General features: G+C 35.0%; 1 protein-coding gene across 3 annotated transcripts in view; it reads right to left on the reverse strand.

Annotated features, from left to right (window-relative positions):
- Positions 1–3,255: 3,255 nt before the first annotated feature.
- Positions 3,256–20,755, reverse strand: part of GOPC (golgi associated PDZ and coiled-coil motif containing) — a 40,428-nt gene continuing 22,928 nt past the window's right edge. For 2 of the 3 annotated variants that reach the window (XM_073789530.1, XM_019929640.3), the window contains 6 exons: positions 15,765–15,940; positions 14,621–14,786; positions 12,150–12,245; positions 11,322–11,486; positions 9,017–9,197; positions 3,256–6,310 (listed from right to left, as the gene is read on the reverse strand). In XM_073789530.1, the coding sequence (XP_073645631.1) occupies positions 6,180–6,310; positions 9,017–9,197; positions 11,322–11,486; positions 12,150–12,245; positions 14,621–14,786; positions 15,765–15,940 (915 nt within the window). In that variant the 3' untranslated portion in view covers positions 3,256–6,179. Of the gene's footprint in view, positions 6,311–9,016; positions 9,198–11,321; positions 11,487–12,149; positions 12,246–14,620; positions 14,787–15,764; positions 15,941–19,571; positions 19,596–20,755 lie in introns of all 3 variants that reach the window. The other variant, XM_019929639.3, reaches the window with a different exon arrangement.

The raw sequence follows: 20,755 nt of genomic DNA on the forward strand, positions 1-20,755 counted from the left end.
ATAGCAGAGGGAATTATATTCAATATCTTTTAACAACCTGTAGTAGGAAATAATCTGAAGAAAAAAATATAACTGAATCACTTTGTTGTACACCTGAAACTAAAAAAATATTGTAAACCTACTATACTTTAATTTAAAAAAAATACATATATATATATAAAAGTAGCTTTCTCCATGCCTGATAATGCTTTTTTTTCCCTTGAAGTCTATTCTCTCTGATATGAATATTAACTATCTCAGCTTGCCTTTGGAGAATATATGCCTAGTGTATCTTCTTTATCTTTTCACTTTCAAACTTTCAGTATCCTTAGGTATGTTCCTCATAAAGAACTTTTTGCTGGATTTTTTTCCAATTTGAATCCTTTCTTTCAACTGGAGAGTTTAGCCCTTTATCAAGCACTGTCAAAAATCTAATCCCAGTAGCACTTCCTTGGCTTCTGCCAGGATACACTAGCCAAATCTTACCTTTGTTGATGTGTGGTCTTTCTTCTCCCTTACCAGGCCCAGCACATCTGCAGCCAGGATTTGCTAGGATTTAACCCTAGTTATAGGCCTAGGAGCAAAGAGGAGAGGGGCAGTTGCTGTCTTGGACTGCGGGGGAGAGGGGGAAACAGGTGGGAGGAGGAGGGGTGGATATCAGCCTCTGAAGCATCTTCCAGCATAAGCAGAGGTGACTTATTAGGGAAGGCTGGGCTGCTTCTGAAAGACTATAGGATGCAGTAGGGACTGTAGAGTCAACATCTTCAGAGGCATCCATCCAGGTTTCCCCATGGCATGTTTCAAGGTTCTAGGTTTTCCCTACCAGCACCTTGAATTTCACAAAATATAATGTGGCTGAACATTTAAGTCAAGTCTCTGAAGCTTTGTGACTGTAACAATTAGATGCTCAGCCTGAATCTCAGCTGTTTCAATCCTTCCATTGCAGGAGAAAAGGCCTCCTTATGAGCTCCCCAGAGGTCCTTTGGCTCTCACATTTCAGTATTAACAGCTTGATAACATCCCTCAGTCTCTCATTATCCTTCTATAGGTCATCAATACAACTAAGCAGTAACCAGCCAATTCTGCTGTTTTTGTAGACACTGTCCTTTCTGTATTTATCAAACACCTGCCTCATTGAACTTCTAGAGAATTCCTCTCCATGGGGATATTTGCCTAAGTTACCACCTGTTTCTGGGGTCTCTAAAACCACCCCCAGGTTGAGCGACTTGCTAGAAGGGCCCACAGGACTAAGCATAGACCTGTACTCACAACTGTGATTTATTACAGAGAAAGAACACCAAGCAAAATCAGCAAAGGGAACAGGCACATGAACAAAGTCCAGATGAAATGAGCACGAGCTCCAAGAGTCTTTTCCCAATGGAGTCACATAGGATGAGCTTAATTCCTCCAGCAATGATGTATAATAATATGTATAAAGTACTGTCCACCAGGAAGCTGGCCTGAGCCTGGGCATAGCAGTCCAGGGTTTTTATTGTGCCCAGTCAAGTAGGCACTCTTTGCCTAGCATGTACCAAATTCGTGATTCCCAGAAGGAAAGCAGGTGTTCAACATAAACCCTATTGTCCGTACAAACATTTCAGGCACAGTAAACCACTCTTATCAATTAGGGAATGGGGGGAACACCCGTGAAATCCAAACTGCTGGACAGTAGCCACAGGTGGACCTCAGAAGCAGGCCTTTCTAAGGATAACAGGTTCAGGCCTGCTTTGGTAACTCTTTTCTGCACACCATCTGTGAAATATCTAGTAACTGAGCCATAACCTTGTGCCAAGGCCTATATGTACACCACTCACCAGCCAGGATGTCATCCTCTTCATCCTTTGGGAGGGAGATGAACCAGCTCCTAATCTCCTATTAACCTGTTTTCTCAGATCTCACTCCTGGTCCACTTGTGTTAGTCTGGGTCCTCCAAGAAGCAGACACCAAGACCAAGAAGGGATCAGCTATAGAACAGACTTACTAGGGGCAGTGCTGGTGAGGAAAAGCAGGGTGGGAGCTGGGGTTGGTGGGAGGCTGGGAGGCAACCAGCCCCTGATGCAGGCATGACCCCAGGTAAATGAAAGAAGGAAGGTTGGGTGAAAGTGACTGAGAGACTATAACGCAATCCTAAAGGAGTCTGGCAAGACCGTCAGGTAGTCTTCAAGCCAAAGGGAAGGAGTCAACTCTCTGCCATGCTCAGCCCCTGGTTGGCAGCAGCATGAGGCAGAGCCTGTGCGTTAATGTGGGGATGACCAGAGTGCAGAGGCTGGAGGGCCTTCAGTCCCTTATGTTCCTTCCTGCTGGAGAGCTGAGGGGTGCATTCTCCTGGCTGCCACGACCATGACTGTAGCTCTCAAAATACACCTGAAAAAGATTTGTGATCAAAACAGATATTTAGCACCAACAGCACATGGTAATTTGCAATAATACCTTTCAGCTAAAATTTTTTTTAAAAGGTTAATTATAAAACCCCTTTAATAAAATAATCTTTTTAATTTAATAAAAAGAACAATATCCTATGTGGGTGAATTCTGGGGAGAAGACTTTTCCAAATTGCTTGGTGAATTGGAAGCTGACACACAGCATATTGTATTAGGACTAAATCAAAGTTACTCAATGACAAAAAAATAAATACCTCTAAATGTTCATAACTCAAGTAATTTTCTGAAATATGGTTTACATTAATTAATACTTAGAGTAAAATACCATTTGTGAGTTTTTCCTCCTGATTGACCTCAGATACCCTTGATAAAGAAAAAGCATTCCTACACATTCTACACCTAGTTCTTAGGTTGACTATAAATGACCACACGTACAACTTCTGAGGCAAACAAACTGAACAACGTTTATAGATATTTCTAAAATTATTTTATATACAGTTTGGGAACTTCTAAATCATATATGCTTAGATGATAAAATGGATAAATACCTTCTTACATAGTATCTAATAGGATTTGTTTTCTAATTTTTATCAATGCTATCCTCAAAGGCAACATTCGCCATCAATATTTGTAACATAAAACTCACCCAGGGAGACTAGAGTTTTTGCATCTGCTACGATTCAACAGAAAACTGGTCCCACAGCTGCTCTGGCAGCTTCTTCCAACCAATATGCTTTTAACTAATTCAGATTAAATAGTTCCTAAAATCAAACAGTTAATTCCTACTAAAAAAAACTGTTCCACCATAGTAACTAGGTTCAGCCTTTGCATGGACTTTATGACTTGCTGGTACAAATAACAGAAGCTACTAGAAATAAATAATAAATAAAATATATAACATGAAAGAATTGCAAAATGTTTATTTTTTTAATGCGATTAATACCATTTTAATGTAGGAGAGGCCATCTTTATTTACAGGCTAATAAAAAAATACTAAATTCAACACAACTAGATATAATACATTTGTCAAAAATCCTATAGATTTGAGGCTGACCCCATGTGGAAGACTGGATAGGTGGGATAGTGATTACGTAATAAGGATGTCAGAAATGTGCAACTTACACATGAATCAATATACTGTTTCTAAACATGAAAACAAAATAAGTCCACGGTGGGGGGAACAGAACCAGCACCAATGACAAGCTGGGCTAACTTTTGACAACTGTTCAGCTAAAACCATTCAGTTATATTACCAAGGATCAAAAAACTGTCATCTCTTTTCAATCTATTTTAACAAGTCTCATAACCCAAATGTTGTCTGCCATCATATTCACAACAGACACTTAGAATTTTAGAAGTTAAATGTAAATATATACACACATACATACAACCCTCACATTCTTGAAAATTTTTTCTCAGCTATTCTGTTTGTGTGTGCATATGTATATTTTTCTTTTTCCTTTTTAATTTAATGGCTTTGCAACAGTTCTCTCCTTATCTGTTTGGTTTTGTCCTTGAAACTCGTTATGAGTTTCTTTCCTGTAAACGTGAAAACATAAAAACTGTTTCTCATTCAGTCCTTTGGGAAAAGTCTGTAATTCTTAGTTCATCCCCCAAAGACTATATATTCTAAAATGAACTTTTAACTGAGTACTTTCTAAACACCTGATGGGAATCTCATAGTAGCATCTGAGCAACAGTGCTCTCACATAGGCCTGCAAAAGCAAGGTGAGGCAGGAATGAAATGGGAACTGACCTTTGCAATTTTAAACTACCTGGGAAATTTTTCATTCTGCTTATCACCCCAAGAAAGTTTGTATCACAACCATCTCATACAGTTCTTCATATCACATGGCGTCCTCACAGAAATGCCAATTCAAGGCTCTAAAGAAAAAACGCTTTATAGACACATTAGTTCTTGAAAATCAAAAGGTGTTACCTAATACTTCCTAAGGAATCAGTCTTAGTGGTAAAGGATACTCTCTGAAAAAGTGCCATGGCCATCCCATCCCAGGCTGTGTTTTAAAAAGGTAAAATAACATGGTTTCAAGTCAAAACAAAAAGTTTTCAGATACGTGACAATGGAAATTTTTTTGACTAAATGAATACACTGGCTAAAATCCAGTTTGCAGATCTCATGTCATGCATGGGGGCATGTGTTGGAGCAGGGGATGCATAAGGAGAAGACTTTTTTTCTTTTAAGAGGCCTAGCCTACCAGGAGCAAACAATAACATGTAGCTTGCTTATTCAGTTATACAATTAAATACTAGCTTCTGCTTAGAGGCAACGCTATGCTACAAGGTATTTTAATATCAGTAACCATATATACTATGAAGTGCATTTCTATTACAAATTAACATGGTGATATACAGATGAACAAAACCACCCAAAACAAACCATAAATGAGCAACAGTTAAAACATAAAATTTATAAATAGCAAAACCACCAAATAAAGTATATACATTTTATAGATTTACCTATGAACAAATATACAGTGCATCTAGGAAAGATAAAAGAACATGTTTTATATCCCATAACATTTGAATATTAGAAAGAGATACTGATAATACTATAAAAGCCTTCTCCCAATCAATACTGCCTTCAACGTATGTCCTTTAAAACAATGATATTGGCAAAACTATCATCTCTTTAAATGCAATATTTTCACTTTCCCCTGTCCAGTACAGTGGCCTGCAGAACAGTAAATAAGAGAGCAGGCACTCCATGCTTATTCCTGGGATAAGCGAAGTAGCAATCTAGTTTGCATATGAAAAGCACTTTAGTCAAACAAACACAAACAAGAAAAGCCAACCAAAACAATTACCATTTCAAAACAGGTTCACCTTATCTTACCCTCCAGTGCCTCAGCTTTTTGGATGACTGGCAAATCAGTTAGGTACTTTCAGAGAAAACTGCTTTTGAATGTATCTCATTGACATGGTAATAAATTTGAGCTTTTACTGACAGAAAAGATGTATCTTTAAGTGCCAGGACTATCACAAGACAAACATTATGAACAACTCAAAATGTATAAAACTGTCTTTCGTGGATTCCAGAAAAAAAGCATTTGTGACTAAACATTAATAACGTAATACTCCAATACCATGCACACAAGATCAACATAATTGAGAACAGATATTTTACACTCATCTGCATTTCTTCTAAAAACCTAAAATGTACAATGTACAATAACTTTTCTGAAACTATTTCTAGTGCAGCATTGATTGATAACGGATTGCTTAAAGAAAGCTATTTTGTACTGAATGAATAACACTGAAAAGCAAACTCATAATAAATGATCATTAAGAACTGATTTAGATATCAGGAAGCACATTAAGTTAAAAAAAAAATTAAGTCAAGCCTACATTTCTGCTATTCAAGTTCTGTCCTTTGAAACACCACACTTAACATTCTGGAATATACAGTATGAATTCATTTATTCTCTTATATTTAAAGGCTATTTCTTAAAAACATTCCAGTTAGCACTGTCCTTCTACTAAATGGAAAAGGAATCAAATAAAACAGTAGTGCTTCATTTAGTACTTAAGAGCCTACTACTATCCTTTTGGGAAACACATGCTTTGGTGCTTTACAATTTTAAGAAAATCAAAATTACTTTACATGCAATAGCCAATTATGGTATACCACAGAAAATAGGGAGTTTTATGCATTTAGAATTGTTCACGTGAAGCCCTGAGGTACCCGCCTTTCATTTAGGCAACAGCCTCCCTTGATCTTGTACAGTCTTTGTCACCGTCTTCCCTAGTGCCCCAAATTCAGAATAGTCTGATTAACAATCTTGTCTGGAGATAGTCAGTTTAATAAGATTTTTTATGATACAGACTGTGCAGATCATCTAATTTTGAAGCACCATCTTCGAGTGGAGTTTCACTTGAAGTTCCTAGGTCTCCATTTTCATGTCCATCAGTTACTGCTTTCTTATTAAATCCTGAAAGAAAGAGAAAAAATCCAGATACTTTCTAGTTAAAAAAAAAAACTCATACTTTTATTGAGCTATAACAAAGGAATGCCCACTGTAATTAATAATAATATGGAGCAAATAATGGGACCCTAGATTAATCAAGTCAGCAATCTCTGACAAAGGAATTCTTCCTTCTTATAGCAGATATCAAACACTGTACAGATTTTTTAATATTATCTATTGGACCTATCTAAAAATTATATAAAATTTCCTACCAAATTTTCTATGAAACTTAGAACTGACACACACAATCCCAAAATTCAGTAAGTTCTACTCACACAAATACCTGTTGAACTGTAAACTGTATTTTTCTTTTACATTTTGCTTTCACATTATTTAACTTCAGTTCACTGAGGCACATACTAGTTTACCATTACATCTAATTTGTCCAATGTCCAGATAAAATTTAAAACTAATTTTGGTTAATCTACAAATAGTACACATTTTGAGTCACATTTTAAGTGGTTTGCAATTTACACAGGTGATAGAGAACCTTTTAGCCTCAGCTGCAAAAAGCAAGGGACAAGACCTCTAATCCTGACAAAAAATAGAAGAAAGGGTGAAAGACAACAAAAGCAAAGGAAAAGTAGCTCAACAGCGCAAGGTTTTGACATAGTGTCACAATCGTTTTGTTCAAGATGCACGGGGAGAACGATTGCTACTGCTGTCTTTGTATAGATAATTCACAACATATAGATTTACCAAAAGGGCAACAGTTCATCAGTTCACTATAAAACTCTATGCCAGCAGTTCTCAAACTTTTTGGTCTCAGGATGCCTTTACACTCTTAATAAGTACTGAGAATTGCAAAGAGCTTTTGTTCATGTGGGTTATTAATGTTATGTGAGGTACTGATGTTTACCATATTAGTGATTAAAACTGAGAAATCTAAAAAAAATTTATTACTTTATTAAAAATGATAATAAACTCCATAAATGTTAACATAAATAACATATTTGTTTAGTGAAAATAATTCTACTTTCCAAAAAATTTAGTCAGAAGAATATCATTATTTTACAGTTTTGCAAATATCCTTAATGTCTGGCTTTACAGAAGATAGCTGGATTCTCATATTTGCTTCTACTCAATGAGTTACAAGCATATGAAGAAAGTTCACTCTCACACAGATATATAGATAGAAGAGGGAAGAGTAACTCAGCTTTTTCAGATAACTGTCAATATTCTTCTTTGATCGTATACCAAAATTTTACAGTATAGAATCTAAAACCATATCAATGAACTTTCACACTCTGCTACATTAAAATCATTTGTCTATCTTGCACTTTGAATGGCTCTTTTACCCATGCAGGATTTAGTAACATCATGCACTGGTCATTTGAAAAATATCAGATCACTGAGTTACGTAGCAATTGCAAAAGCTGACACATTTCATTTTACTATATCAAAAAAAATCACAGTCGTTAATATCACCACCAGTCTTATTAGAAAAGTTCTTTAAGTGTCCGGAAGCTGTTGAGCTCATGGTGGTTGATGCGTGTTTTACAAAATTCTAATTTTCACTTGAAAGCTCACGTTTTATCACTGGCAATAAATAGTCAGTTGTTCTCTTTGAAGTGATGGATTCACTTTGTTCATTTTAAAGAAAATGGCTGCCAAATAGTCTGAACAACCATAATTTGTCGGTCATTCTTTCAAGTAAAAATTGTCATGCTGTCATCCATGAAAAAAATGACTAGTTCAGCTAGCAAATTAATCACTTAAGTACTTTTCCTCAAGACCAGTATCTCTGTTCAGCATACACTCAGTAATACAATGCATACTTCCCATTTCATCACACAGAATATTAAAAAGTCATATATTCAAGATTTAATAAAATTAGCAGTTTTTACTATTTCATCAAGGATATTCTTAAGAGAAGCTGGCATTTTCTTCTTCTTCATTCTGAGTGGATGGCAAGGAAGAACACAGTGATCACTAGTAAAGTGGTACTACTGCTTTGACTCGCACTAAAGTATCAATAGTTTTACCCCCATTGCTTTTGTACCATCAGTGCAAATATCAACACAGCAAAAAAAGACAAACAATGCCTTAGTGTTATTATGAAAAGTTTTGACCTCAAGAACCCCCTGAAAGGTCTCAGGGTCCCACAAAGATCCATGTATCACAATTTAAGAACCACTGCTCCATGTAAAAGAAAGTGCTAGAATTTTTCTTTAAAATATGTATAAATGATAGCAAAGGAACTAAACCAAAAATCCTCAAGATCACATATCCTGATTCTATTAATAACAATCGTAACAGTCTAATCACTTATTCATATTTAGCGTGTAAAATCATTGCATTATGAGAGAAGAATGCGCATTACAACAGCAAGATGACATTAAGATGTATCTACTCTAAAAGGCATGTTGGTCTTTGTTTCAGAGTCTAGAAAACTTGAATTTTATTTATTTTTCAAGGATCAGTTATAGTTTAGTAATTGGTCACGTACTTGTCCAAGATGACTCTAGAAGAACTTACATGTAAATAAAATTTTGGTGTAGTTACTGGTGTACAATAAAACTATAATTTAGCAAGGGAAAGCTATCTATTTTGTTAATGATGGTTTCCCCATCATTAAAACAGTGTTACTAAAGAACAGCTAAGGCTTTTATATTTTTAAAGTTTATTAATAATAAATACATTAATTATAACTTTTAGAGTAATTTTTACCTTGTAACACTTTGATTTCCCCACTCGTGTCTTTGCAACTAGCACCAGGATTACTACTTCCCTCTAACTCATCAAGGTACAAACGGTAACGATGTCCACTCTCATCTTCATATTCCACATTTTCATCATCAGAATCCACTTCAGGAGCCACATAAACTACTTCAAATTCAATCTCTCCTCTCTAAAATGGGGAAAGAAAATGAGGAAACCAAGTTACTGTAATTATAATTTTAAAAGATTTCCAAATTCTTTGTGGTGAGAAGTAGTAGTTGGACCTCAGATGTATCTCCTTTCAAGACAACAAATAATGAAATTTTAGAATCTCAAGAGGTAAAAGTAATTTCCTTTTAATATTACAGATTTTTCTACTGATCAAAATATTTTTGTTAACAGACCTAAAATAAAAAAGGATGTTTATTCAAGTTACAGAATTTTGGAACAAATGTTCAGTTTAAAAGTCATTTTGCCATTTTATACTTTCCATAATAGCAATTCAGCAAATCCATCTAAATAGTCAGATATTAAAGTTGCACCTAAGGGTACCACACAAACTTTTCTCTAATTCAAGAAACCTCTACACAATGATTTGTTTCTTACTGAATAGGTCTTGAGCCTTTCCTTAACTTTCACCGAGTGCCAAAGTGTTAAGGTATTCTGTTCAGCAGTAATAGTAATTACTGTATTTATTGTACAAAATTACTATCTTTCAATCCTCAGAATAACATTATTATAGTCCCTTGTACATGAATGAGAAACCTGAGTTAGTCCTGGAGAGAGCAGGTAACTCTCTCAATAAGATGAACAAGTAAAACAGAAAAAGAGAAATTTGACTCCAAAGTCCTTGCTCTTTCTACTATACTAGACTAAATGTGCAGTATTTATATTGTAATTCTTTAATAACAACTTTATGTTCAGGTAAAAAGTTACAGATTATTTCATGTTAAAAAAATTACAAGCTACAATTGTCATTTAATAAGAGACTACAATCACTATTCCCAAGTCTGGTATTTATAATTCTCTGAAAATTATAGCCTGCCTTTGCTCAAAAGAAAGCATGCCATTTTTTTTTTTTTTTTTTATTGCTACTCACTAAGTTAGTCTCTGCTGCTCCTCTCTCCCAGCAGTTTAAGGTTATACTTCAGAATTTTAACATGCGCTTAGTGTTTCCATACAACTTTGTATCTCATGAACTGCATCTCATGAACTGACTGTTTACATCTCCTTTACCACAGCTGCTGTTCATCTCACTCTTACGCTACTGGATGACAGCCAAGTCAGGCTGAGAAAACACCAACTTAAAGAGACTAGCACTGCATTCTTAGGCAATGCTTTAAAAATACCATTTGGGGGGAGATGGTAAATGCAGTGGTCTTCAGTAAAGTTCTCTAGATGACAGAATCAGGTCTGTGGGTAGCTGTCATGAAGAAACAGATTTTGCGCTTAATATGAGGAAGAACTTTCTAAAAATCAGCAACGTACAACAATGAAATGGACTGTTTTATCACCAACAAGTCCTCCCTTTAATACAATTATTTAATTAGTGATATTGTAGATATTTATGCATCTCGTAAAGTTAAACTAAATGAGCTATAAATTCACTTTCAAGTCTGAGATTCAATTCTACCCTGGCATACTATACTGATGATCCAACACCTCCAAATATCTCAATGTACTAACCAACACCTCTCTAATTCCCTCAACCTTATTCTTGAAGGAAAAAAACAAAACAAAACAAAACAAAAAAACATTGTAAGTGCTCTGGATAACAAATATGACTCCTGGATGTAACTCTCAACTCTTTGTATGTTCTGCAACCTTAAGCAAATCATTTAATTTCTAAGAAGCGTAGTTCACTCATTTTAAATAAGAGGGTTGGGCTAAATGATTTCTAAGGACCCTTGAGTGCCAACATTTATGACTGTAAAATCAATCCACTTCTAACATTGTTTTTTCTATAGTACTTTATATTTGTATAGCGTTTTAGTCATTAATAATGTTTTGCCTTCTAAGAGCCAAGTCCTGTTCTGAACACTTTATATGTATTAACATACTTAATCCTTACAGCTCTCAGATGAGGACACTGCAGCATAAAGGACTTTAAGTAACTTGCTCAAAACTATACAGCTGTGAAGAAGAGCAAATCTTTTTCAGTAAATCTGGCTGAATGTCTTCTATAATAGGGAACTAGTATCTATATATATACACTTTACTACTTGAGAAACCTCCTAGGGAAGTACAAAATATTCAACAGATTCAAAAAGGAACAATCAACATATCCAATTTTAGTTACATAAAGGGTACTTACCTGCTGGGAAAGAATGGTTACAGCTTCTTTATGCTTTGTGTCCCTTAGGTTAACTCCATTAACAGCCAGAATAGCATCTCCAACATGTAGCCCTCCACATCTATCAGCCGGTTGCCCTGGATGAATCTCAGAAATGAGGATTGGAACACCATGTTCCTTTCCACCCTAACCGAAAAAAGCAGTAAATTAGTTTACCTTTGCATAGTCACAGACTATTCTACTGATATTTTCCTAAGAACATTTCAGTAAGCACCTATACAATCTCTTATTATAAATACTGAGTGAAATTCTATTTGCTATTATATTTAGGTAATGGTAAATCAAATTATTATGAATATCAAAGTTACTTCTAAATAAAACGATTAATAATATACATGTGCTTTTTAAAACGCATTCCAGAGCCAAAAAACGAAGAACCCTAAAAAAACCAAAAAAACAACAATTAGCTGCTCTCGTAAATAAATAAATAAATATATTTTATGTATTAGTAGTCCACAGCACTATTAGATTTTATCAAATCTGAGTCACTATGAACGGTAAGACAAACCATTATTTTATGTTCCACAAAAATAATTATAAGATGAATCTCAATTTCACAGATGTTAAAATGTGAAAAAATATGCAACACAAAGTGGATGAAATGCAATGTTTGGTACATTCCACCTTCTAGCTTTTAATCATAATTGTGTGTGTGTTGTTACCCATGGGGATAAATTTAGTTATTTAGAAAATATATTCAGAATACTTTATTTCCCAATGATGTCCAACAAAGGAGCATGATAATACTAGACAACTGTAGAAAAGAAGACTGGAAGCACTACTTCTTACTGTAATTGAAATGCCAAGGCCTTCATGATCTTCCTTAAGGAGGAGAACTTTTCTAATTGGACCAACACCTTGGCTTTTCTTTAAAGAGTCTTGATCCTTATTGAAGGAAAAAAAGAAGAAAAATTAGTACTACTTAAATAATATACCATATAGAATAAACCCATACTATCATAACTTGCTTTTAGCAATCTTTATTAGTTGCCTGTAATGGATACACAGTATAGTGTTAAGAAAGTAATTAATAAATAGATAAAAGGGGAAAGCAAAAATAGTTCCTCTGTTAACACGGTGAAATACAGATGATTTTCTCACGCTCTTATTAACTTCTTTAATACATCTGGTACATCTCTTTTTAAATTGTAGGACATTACAAAAGAAATCACTGCCAGGAACTGATAAACAAATATCTTCAAGAAATGAAAGGAGGTAACTTTATCTTAACTGGAAAAATGCCTTAAAGATCTATATCCATTTTAACTGATTTGTAGAACTGAAAAACATAATGCCAACTGGATCATTAATTACTTTTTCATTTCTTTGCGTTCTGGAGTCTACCTCTTAACTAAAGGACCTTGGTTCCATTAATAATTCTTTCTCTGGTACCTTTACTCTTTCCCTCTCTCTACAAGCTCCTTCCCTAATTCAGCACATGAAAAAACTCCAGGTCTCATCCAGCTTTAAAATACTGACCATGTACAAACACAAAACAACACAGATAAAAACCCTTCAATCACCCACTGTCTTCTTTACCTACTATCCTCCCTCCATCTTTCCTTAACCGGCACACACAGTTAATCCTAACTGTAGTTATTTCCTTGCCTCCTACATTCAGTACTCCAACCACTGTAATTAGGGTTTTGCCCCCACTTGCTCCAATGAATCTGTCTTCTCTACAGTCACTGGTAACGAATGTGGCTACTTCCAATGAATACGTTTGTTAGTCACTGCCCTTCTGAACCTTGCAGAAACTTGATACTGTTCACTATCCCCTCCTTGAAACCTTCTCTTTTCTTTGGTATCTATTACACTAGTGCTTTCCTAGATGGCCTATATCTGATAGCTCCACCTCAGGCTCCTTCCTTTGGTGATCCATTTCCGTCCCTCACTCCATAAAAGTCTCCTTCCATCTTTTTACTTTCTATATATTTTCCCTGGGTGACTTAATCAATTCCATGGTTCAAAGGATGATTTACCTAATAATCTTCAACTCAGAATTCTCTCTAGAATTCCAGAGCCATATATCTAATTAGATGTAACTTGGCTGTCCCACTGGCACCTCAAACACTACATGTCTAAAACTGATCTCATCATCTTTCTGCGAAAATCTTCCTTTCCCTCTATTTGCTTTATCAATGCATGCCATCTCACACAGCTGCCCAAACCAAAAACCCACATTCCCTTCTCACTCACCTAATTAACCAAAAGCAGTTAGTCACCAGATCCTCTTGATTGTACTTCTCTCAAACCTGTCCTTCCTCTAACCACTTTCTCCTTATTTTATTATCTTTCTAAATGTAACTCTCCGACTTCAATTAGGCCCTCTTCCAATATATCCTCTTCACTATACCAAAGTAATTGTCAAACAAATATTAAATCTTATTAGTCCACTATTTTATTGAAAAACCTCATGATTATCAGGTTAAGGTTCAAATTCCTTTATTTAGCATAAAATAACATTTATGATCTGACCACTGCCTAGAAGTTAATGGGGACCAGCAGTGTCCCAAAGTAGACAATGGCATAAGTGCTTATTGCAATCGCCACTCCTCTCCCACCAACTAGACATACATATCAATTTTTCTTGCAATAATCTTTTCAGAGGCAACAAATAATTTTACTATTCAAGGTCAGGCTTTATGTGTTACTAAGATATGTGATCCACTGGGTAGGAGTTAGATATGATTTTATTATATTAAGGTTTCTATCATTAGGCTGCTGTTGTAGTGAAATTTAATAAATTTTTATCCAAGTAGAAAGAAAACCTCCTGTACAGTGGTGGCTACAGAAGCAGACAATTGGACACAGACCTCAAATTCCACCTTAATGCAAGACCAAACAGTTATAAATGTTAGTTTAGAAACTACAAATAAATCTAGTTACTAAAAGTCCCCTGTAAAGAACTATCCAAAAATATTTGCCAATTTATCAATGGGATCACACGCTCTCTGCTTAGCTTAAAATATTTGTAAACATGCCTAATCAAGATTCAGGAAAATTCTGAAATATGAGCCAAAGCAACATGCATTTGCTAGCAATAGTTCACTGTCTTCAGAAATATCATTTTTGGGCATTAGTAAATTTGTAAAGAGCTATATGGGTTGCTGAAACTTTAAATATGTACCTATTTTAAATAAGTTTAATTCACTTTTAAATAAAGGTTTTAAATACTAGTAGAATTTTTTTAAATGCAAAGGACTTGTGATTAAAGAAAGGGCAAGGCTGAGTGAGAAACAGCAGAAAAGCAAACATACATGGCCTGGTGGTGCATGCATTGGTCGCTTCAGGTCATTACGCCCTCTACAGGCTCTGATAACAGTTTTGTGACGATGCAAATGTATTTCAGCTTCCAACTGGTTCCAAAGCTTATCATGAGCAGGTCCCTTCATATCTCGTCCTAGTAATTGTATTTGTTGGACCCTTCATATTGGGAAAAGAATTCAGTTAGTTTTTTATTATACATACTATAGAAAGAATTCAGAAGAATTACTGAACACAAGTAGTTTTTGCATAAATCTAATTCAGTAATAAAACTAATACTCAGGAACCTCCTGATGTGTCTCAGATTTAGAGACATGAAAATTCTGAAAGAGACAGGTGTCTTCAAGGGAAAATCAGTTTAAAAAAAAAAGAATGATTGAGACCTTCTTTAGTCACATACTTAATTCATATACATCTTAGAAACAATTTACTAATGTCAATTAACATGTTTCATGTCTTGCATGCAATCACACTAGTCTTTAGGTGAGGCTAACTGTACAAAACATTTTTTCCAATGAGAGTATCTTTTTACAAAATGATTATTTCTTTAAATGTGGTAAAATTATTAGAAAATGTGCACTTCAAGATGATATAAATTATTTTTATTTGTTCCACATCAGTCCTTAATATGACATTAGAACAATAAGCTGAAAATTATTTAGTAATAATAATGAATCACCAAAGTTTGTGAATAATTTACCATAAAAAATTAATACAAGCAGAACTCTGTATTATTATGATAAAACCACTGTCATTCCAACATGTTTTTGAGGGGCAAGAAAGACTGGGTTTCAATGATCACAGAAAGAATTCCTACGGAAGTCCTGCCGTACATGGGAACATCATCTGTTATGGTGTCAAGGCAGGAAATGGTAAAAAGTGCAGCTCTAAGAGTTGTTAGCATTTCACAGTAATTTACTAACAGTGTGTGTGTGTAAACCGGAAATACTTATTTAGTATGGCTAAATAAATTTGCAATATGTTATGCTATCAATATTAAGTTAACAGTAAGCTACAGTCAATGATAAAATCACTCTTAGGACAAAGATTAATATTTCATTTACCAAAAGAGATAAGAGTCAACCTCTTTATGCAGTTGGTCACCTAAGAGCACAGGGGTACTCATTTTCCACGCACCTCCCTGCCAGTTCCTTATCCAAGTACTTGGCAGCTAGTCTTGCCCCATAAACTTCAGCCTGGAGAACAGCTATATGTCTACGAAGGGCTTCATTCTCTTTTCTCAGCAACTTCACTTCAGCTTCAAGTTGAGCTTCTTTCATTTTCTCTTTTTTGTTTGCTTCAAGCTCTCTTTCCTATTGCAATTTTTTTATAAAAAATAATGCAATGAATACACTTTTAAGACTCTTTAGCAATAGACCATGTTCCTTAAAATACACAAAAGCACACAATCTATGACACCAACAATGAAAGCATATGATAAAAATTACCACTTCGTTTCTATAAAATGGAACACAAAGATTTGGATCCAGTTTTTTTTAAACTAGTACCAGAAGGTGTTGGAACCACTTCTAGGTAAGATAATAACATGGCTTGGGGCACCTTGATCCTGAGGATACCAAGATTAGTAGCCTTCTCTAAGCTCATGTTATCACACACTAATAGTAATGGCTTCAATGGATAATTAAATCTACTCCCTACTTCCTAAAAATGACTCTAAAACTAGACCAAAGTAATCACTCTGGTGGTTGTGCCCAAACATTTAATGAACTTTAATGCAGCAATTCTATAAACAGGTCAAAGCCATTCAGTGACGCAGAGATACATTCTATGACCAATTTATCTTACAGCATTATAAGAAACTGACAATGCTTAAATTAGAACAGATATTCCAATTCTTTTAAAACATTTTATGGTCATGGAGAAATGCTGGTAACAACTGCATTAAAATATTTACACATTAAAAAATGTCTACACAGAGAAGAGACTTGTGGTTGCCAAGTGGGAGGGAGGGAGAGGGATGGAATGGGAGTTTGGGGTTAGTAGATGCAAACTATCATGTACAGGATGGATAAACAACAAGGTCCTACTGTAGAGCACAGGGAACTATATCCAATCTCCTGGGATAAACCATAATGGAAAAGAATATTAAAAAAGAAGATATATTTGTGTATAACTGAGTCACTTTGCTGTACAGCAGAAATTAGCACATTGTAAATTAACTATACTTCAATTAAAAAAATATGGCTTATGGTAAAAAATATCTATAGCATAGATATCTATAGTATAGTATCTATGTATATATATCTATGGTATATCTATGGTATAGATTATCACTGAACTTTGGGATCTGGATCATCTATTTGTCCATATGTCAAAGTGACTGAAGAACTGTTTTCTGAGGAAAAATACTGGCCTCACTTGCCTACTATGAGGTTGGATGGATATTCATTTTTACTCTCAAAAAAGGATGCCATCCTATGCTCCACTTGGTAGATAACCCATATATATGAATTTATAGGTGTTAGCCAGAGAATATAACTTTAAGATCTTTGCCATCAAATTTTTATCACCAGCTCAAATGTCAGAGAAATAATTCTCAATATACCTTCAAAGTATAAAGTACAGTGTACCTATACATCAAGGGTTACAAATGTAAATACCTTTGGAATTCAAGCACAGAACAGATAGGCAGGTACAAGACAAAGTGGAGGGGAAAACAGAAGGTACAAAATCCTGCCTAAAGGAAGTCAAATTCAAATTCAAACACACACACACACACACACACACACACACACACACACACAGACTGTGTGGCAAAATAAAACCCTTCTGAGAGTTGGACAAAAGATCTTTTAAGTGTTATTTTTGGATCAAGAGAACCATCCCAAATTTGAGTGGAAGTGTTTTTACTGACTTAGAGAACTGCTTTTACTGACTCACTATGTACAGAATCTATAAATCCTGTGAAAATTCAGTTATATTTATTGATGAGATGTGGATGACACTGTTCACTACACCATGTCCCCTTCAGGAGATTTAAATAAAGATCTACATCTCAGCACAAGAAGAATGTTTCTATTGAGTGAATGGCAAATGATATTGTTTCTAATGTATGAGTAGTGACTATTATAATTATTTCCCTTTTTATCGTGAATATTAAGCTGAGAAACAAATGTAAGCAAACTTTTAACAATTAATGGAATGTATTTGGTAGTAATTTCAATGTCTGCTTTGATCTACTGTTTTGACAACAGCATATCAATATATGACATATTTAAACATCAATATATGATATACTCAAATACAAGGCAGTGAGTACCACAATCGTAAAAACAATAACAAAAAAAAATACAAACTAAAATGAATGACAACTACCAAATGTTGAATATATTTATCACTTCCTTGATTAAAATATCTGTCATTATATATGTGATAAACAAAAGGAAGATTAATTAGCATGCTTTTTCAACTTGTGTAAAAAAACAAATATAACCATTAGAACACAATTTGTAGATTTAAAAAAAATTATTTTATTTTATTTTGCTTTTTTTGGCTGCACCCCACAGCCTGTGGGATCTCAGTGCCCCGATCAGATATTGAACCCATGCCCCCCGCACTGGAAGCACGGAGTCTTAACCACTGGGCCGCCAGGGAAGTCCCTAGATTTTTTTTTTTTTTTTAATCTGAAGAACTAATAATCTAGAATCCTCTTTTTACAACAACTTTGGAATTCTTAACATCTCAATTTACTTCAGAATCTCTTTCCTAAAAGGGCAGGTATCAGTTACAAAACCTCAGTTTGGACAAGATGAACAAAAATCTTTTTTTATGACATTTACTGAGGTTAATGCTGTTTGTTTCATAAAATGAGCTCCTAGAGACCAAGAATTTTTTATTTACGGGCTAAATAAATTTTATGTTGAGGATTATCTACTTACACTTTAATGAGCTATTTATATAATATTTATGAAATCTGAGAAACATATTAAGACACTACTTTGCTTTAATGATTTAAACCCCTAATGAATCTGACAAACTTGCAGACCTGAAATTAACAGATGCAAGCAAGAATAGGACTAAGAACACTGAAGTTAATCACTTTTAGATTTTCTTTTTTCCCCGGTACGCGGGCCTCTCACTGTTGTGGCCTCTCCCGTTGCGGAGCACAGACTCCAGACGCGCAGGCTCAGCGGCCATGGCTCACGGGCCCAGCCGCTCTGCGGCATGTGGGATATTCCCGGACCGGGGCAGGAACCCGTGTCCCCTGCATCGGCAGGCGGACTCTCAACCAATGCGCCACCAGGGAAGCCCTCACTTTTAGATTTAAAGGAAAAAACCTTTTTGTTTTAGTTAACCTGTTCATCATTAGGTAACAACAAAGAAGTTAATTTTGTATTCCGATATCCAAACAGTATATTTTCAAAAGAAGAAAAGTCATATGACAATTTAGAACCTGATTAGGTTGAAGTAGTGGGAAAAATATTAAGAATTTATATATTGTTATTTTCCAAAATAAAAAGGGTTTCAAAATTCAGTTGTTTCAAAGGCCACACAATTATTCTCAAGACTGATGAAAAGTTATAACACATGCAGTGGATAAATAAGAAACCAACATGCACATTCTTTCTCTGGGAATAAATTCAAACAGAAAAGGAGGAAAGAGCTAGGCCTGCATAAGGAAAATCAATTGTTCTTTTGAAGTAGCCTATGAGCAAGTTACAAAGCTCAGAAGTTGTCAAACGCTGATGGGTTCTGCAAATAATGGCAACAAATCACAAACAAAAGAAAAATCTTTTAACAACACAAGGTGCGAAAAGAGCAATGGGCTACTCGCTGAACTTTTCACGTATTGGCACATTAAAAAATTACCATCGTTAATATCACTTTCAAATACATACAAAGTGACAACATGTACTATGCAAATAAAGCACTAAGAACATTTCAGCGTAACATATTAAAGCAAAACAGAAATGGCATACTTACCAGCTCCTCCACAGAGGGGACAGACTTAAGATATAAGAAAAAAGTTTTATAATTAGAAAAACATCAAACAAATGAATTTATTTAGTGGTACAATCATTACAAGGAAAATTCCCATATGTTGAATATCACTTGGGTAAAGTTCATTAGAACAAATATATTTGCAAATCCATAAGCAATAGTAACTGCACAGGATTAGATTAAAAATGTTTGTTTTATCGAAATTAGTTAACACACCTGGTTCAGTGCCTTTCCACTACAGCACCATGTTTCAAATCTAATGTTAAAATGTCAGGTGAATCCTTTTCTAGTGAAATTGTACATTGTTTCTCAATGTTAGTATCAAACATTCCAAAGAAGCAGTTATGAATCTGACTCATTTCAGTTAAATAAAACAACACTAATAATTTATATTTATAGAATTTCAGAATTTAAAAGGACTTTAGGAGAATGTAAATATTCATTTAAATAAATTCTAACATATCCTTATTAGAAACTAACCAATTAAACAGAATTAACTGAAAACGAGTAAAACTTTGAACTGTATTACTCTCATCATCAACATCATTTCATCTTCTGCCTCTCCCAAGCTTTATCTGTCTTATTTACTGCTGTATCCCCTATAGTTAACAAAGTGCCTGGTACATAGTACACAATACATATGAGGTTAAACAGAAATGAGACTTTAAAAAAATTCTATTTCAGCAACCTACATTGATTAAGAGGGCAATAGTTAATCATGGAACATTTACACAATGAACATTATGCAAGCATGACAAAGCACTCAGTGGCAGGGAAGATACTTATATTAAGAGCAAAAGAAAAAATGTGCCACCGGTTGGCACCCCATTCCATTTTCCTCTTCGTCCTTATTAACAGAACTGCAATTTTACTGGAGGTGGTCATGTGACCAACTAAGGGAATGACCTGCAGCTAGGGATAGCCAGTGAGACAGCTAAATGATTGGCAAAAAGCTGACGAGGATTCCGTGAAAAGGTCTTTAAAGAAAACTAATGCAGCTGGGAAGCATCATTTTGCCCTTAGATCTTCCTGCTTCCTACCTGGAATGCAGATATGAAGAAATCCTGAAGACAGAAACCATGAGCTAAAGATGGCAGAGCAGAACAACAAAAGGAAACTGGATCCCTGATATCTGTGGAGCTGCCATATCAGCTCTGAATGCCTGT

The sequence above is a fragment of the Tursiops truncatus genome, chromosome 12, assembly GCF_011762595.2.
Source record: "Tursiops truncatus isolate mTurTru1 chromosome 12, mTurTru1.mat.Y, whole genome shotgun sequence".
NCBI lineage: Eukaryota > Metazoa > Chordata > Mammalia > Artiodactyla > Delphinidae > Tursiops > Tursiops truncatus.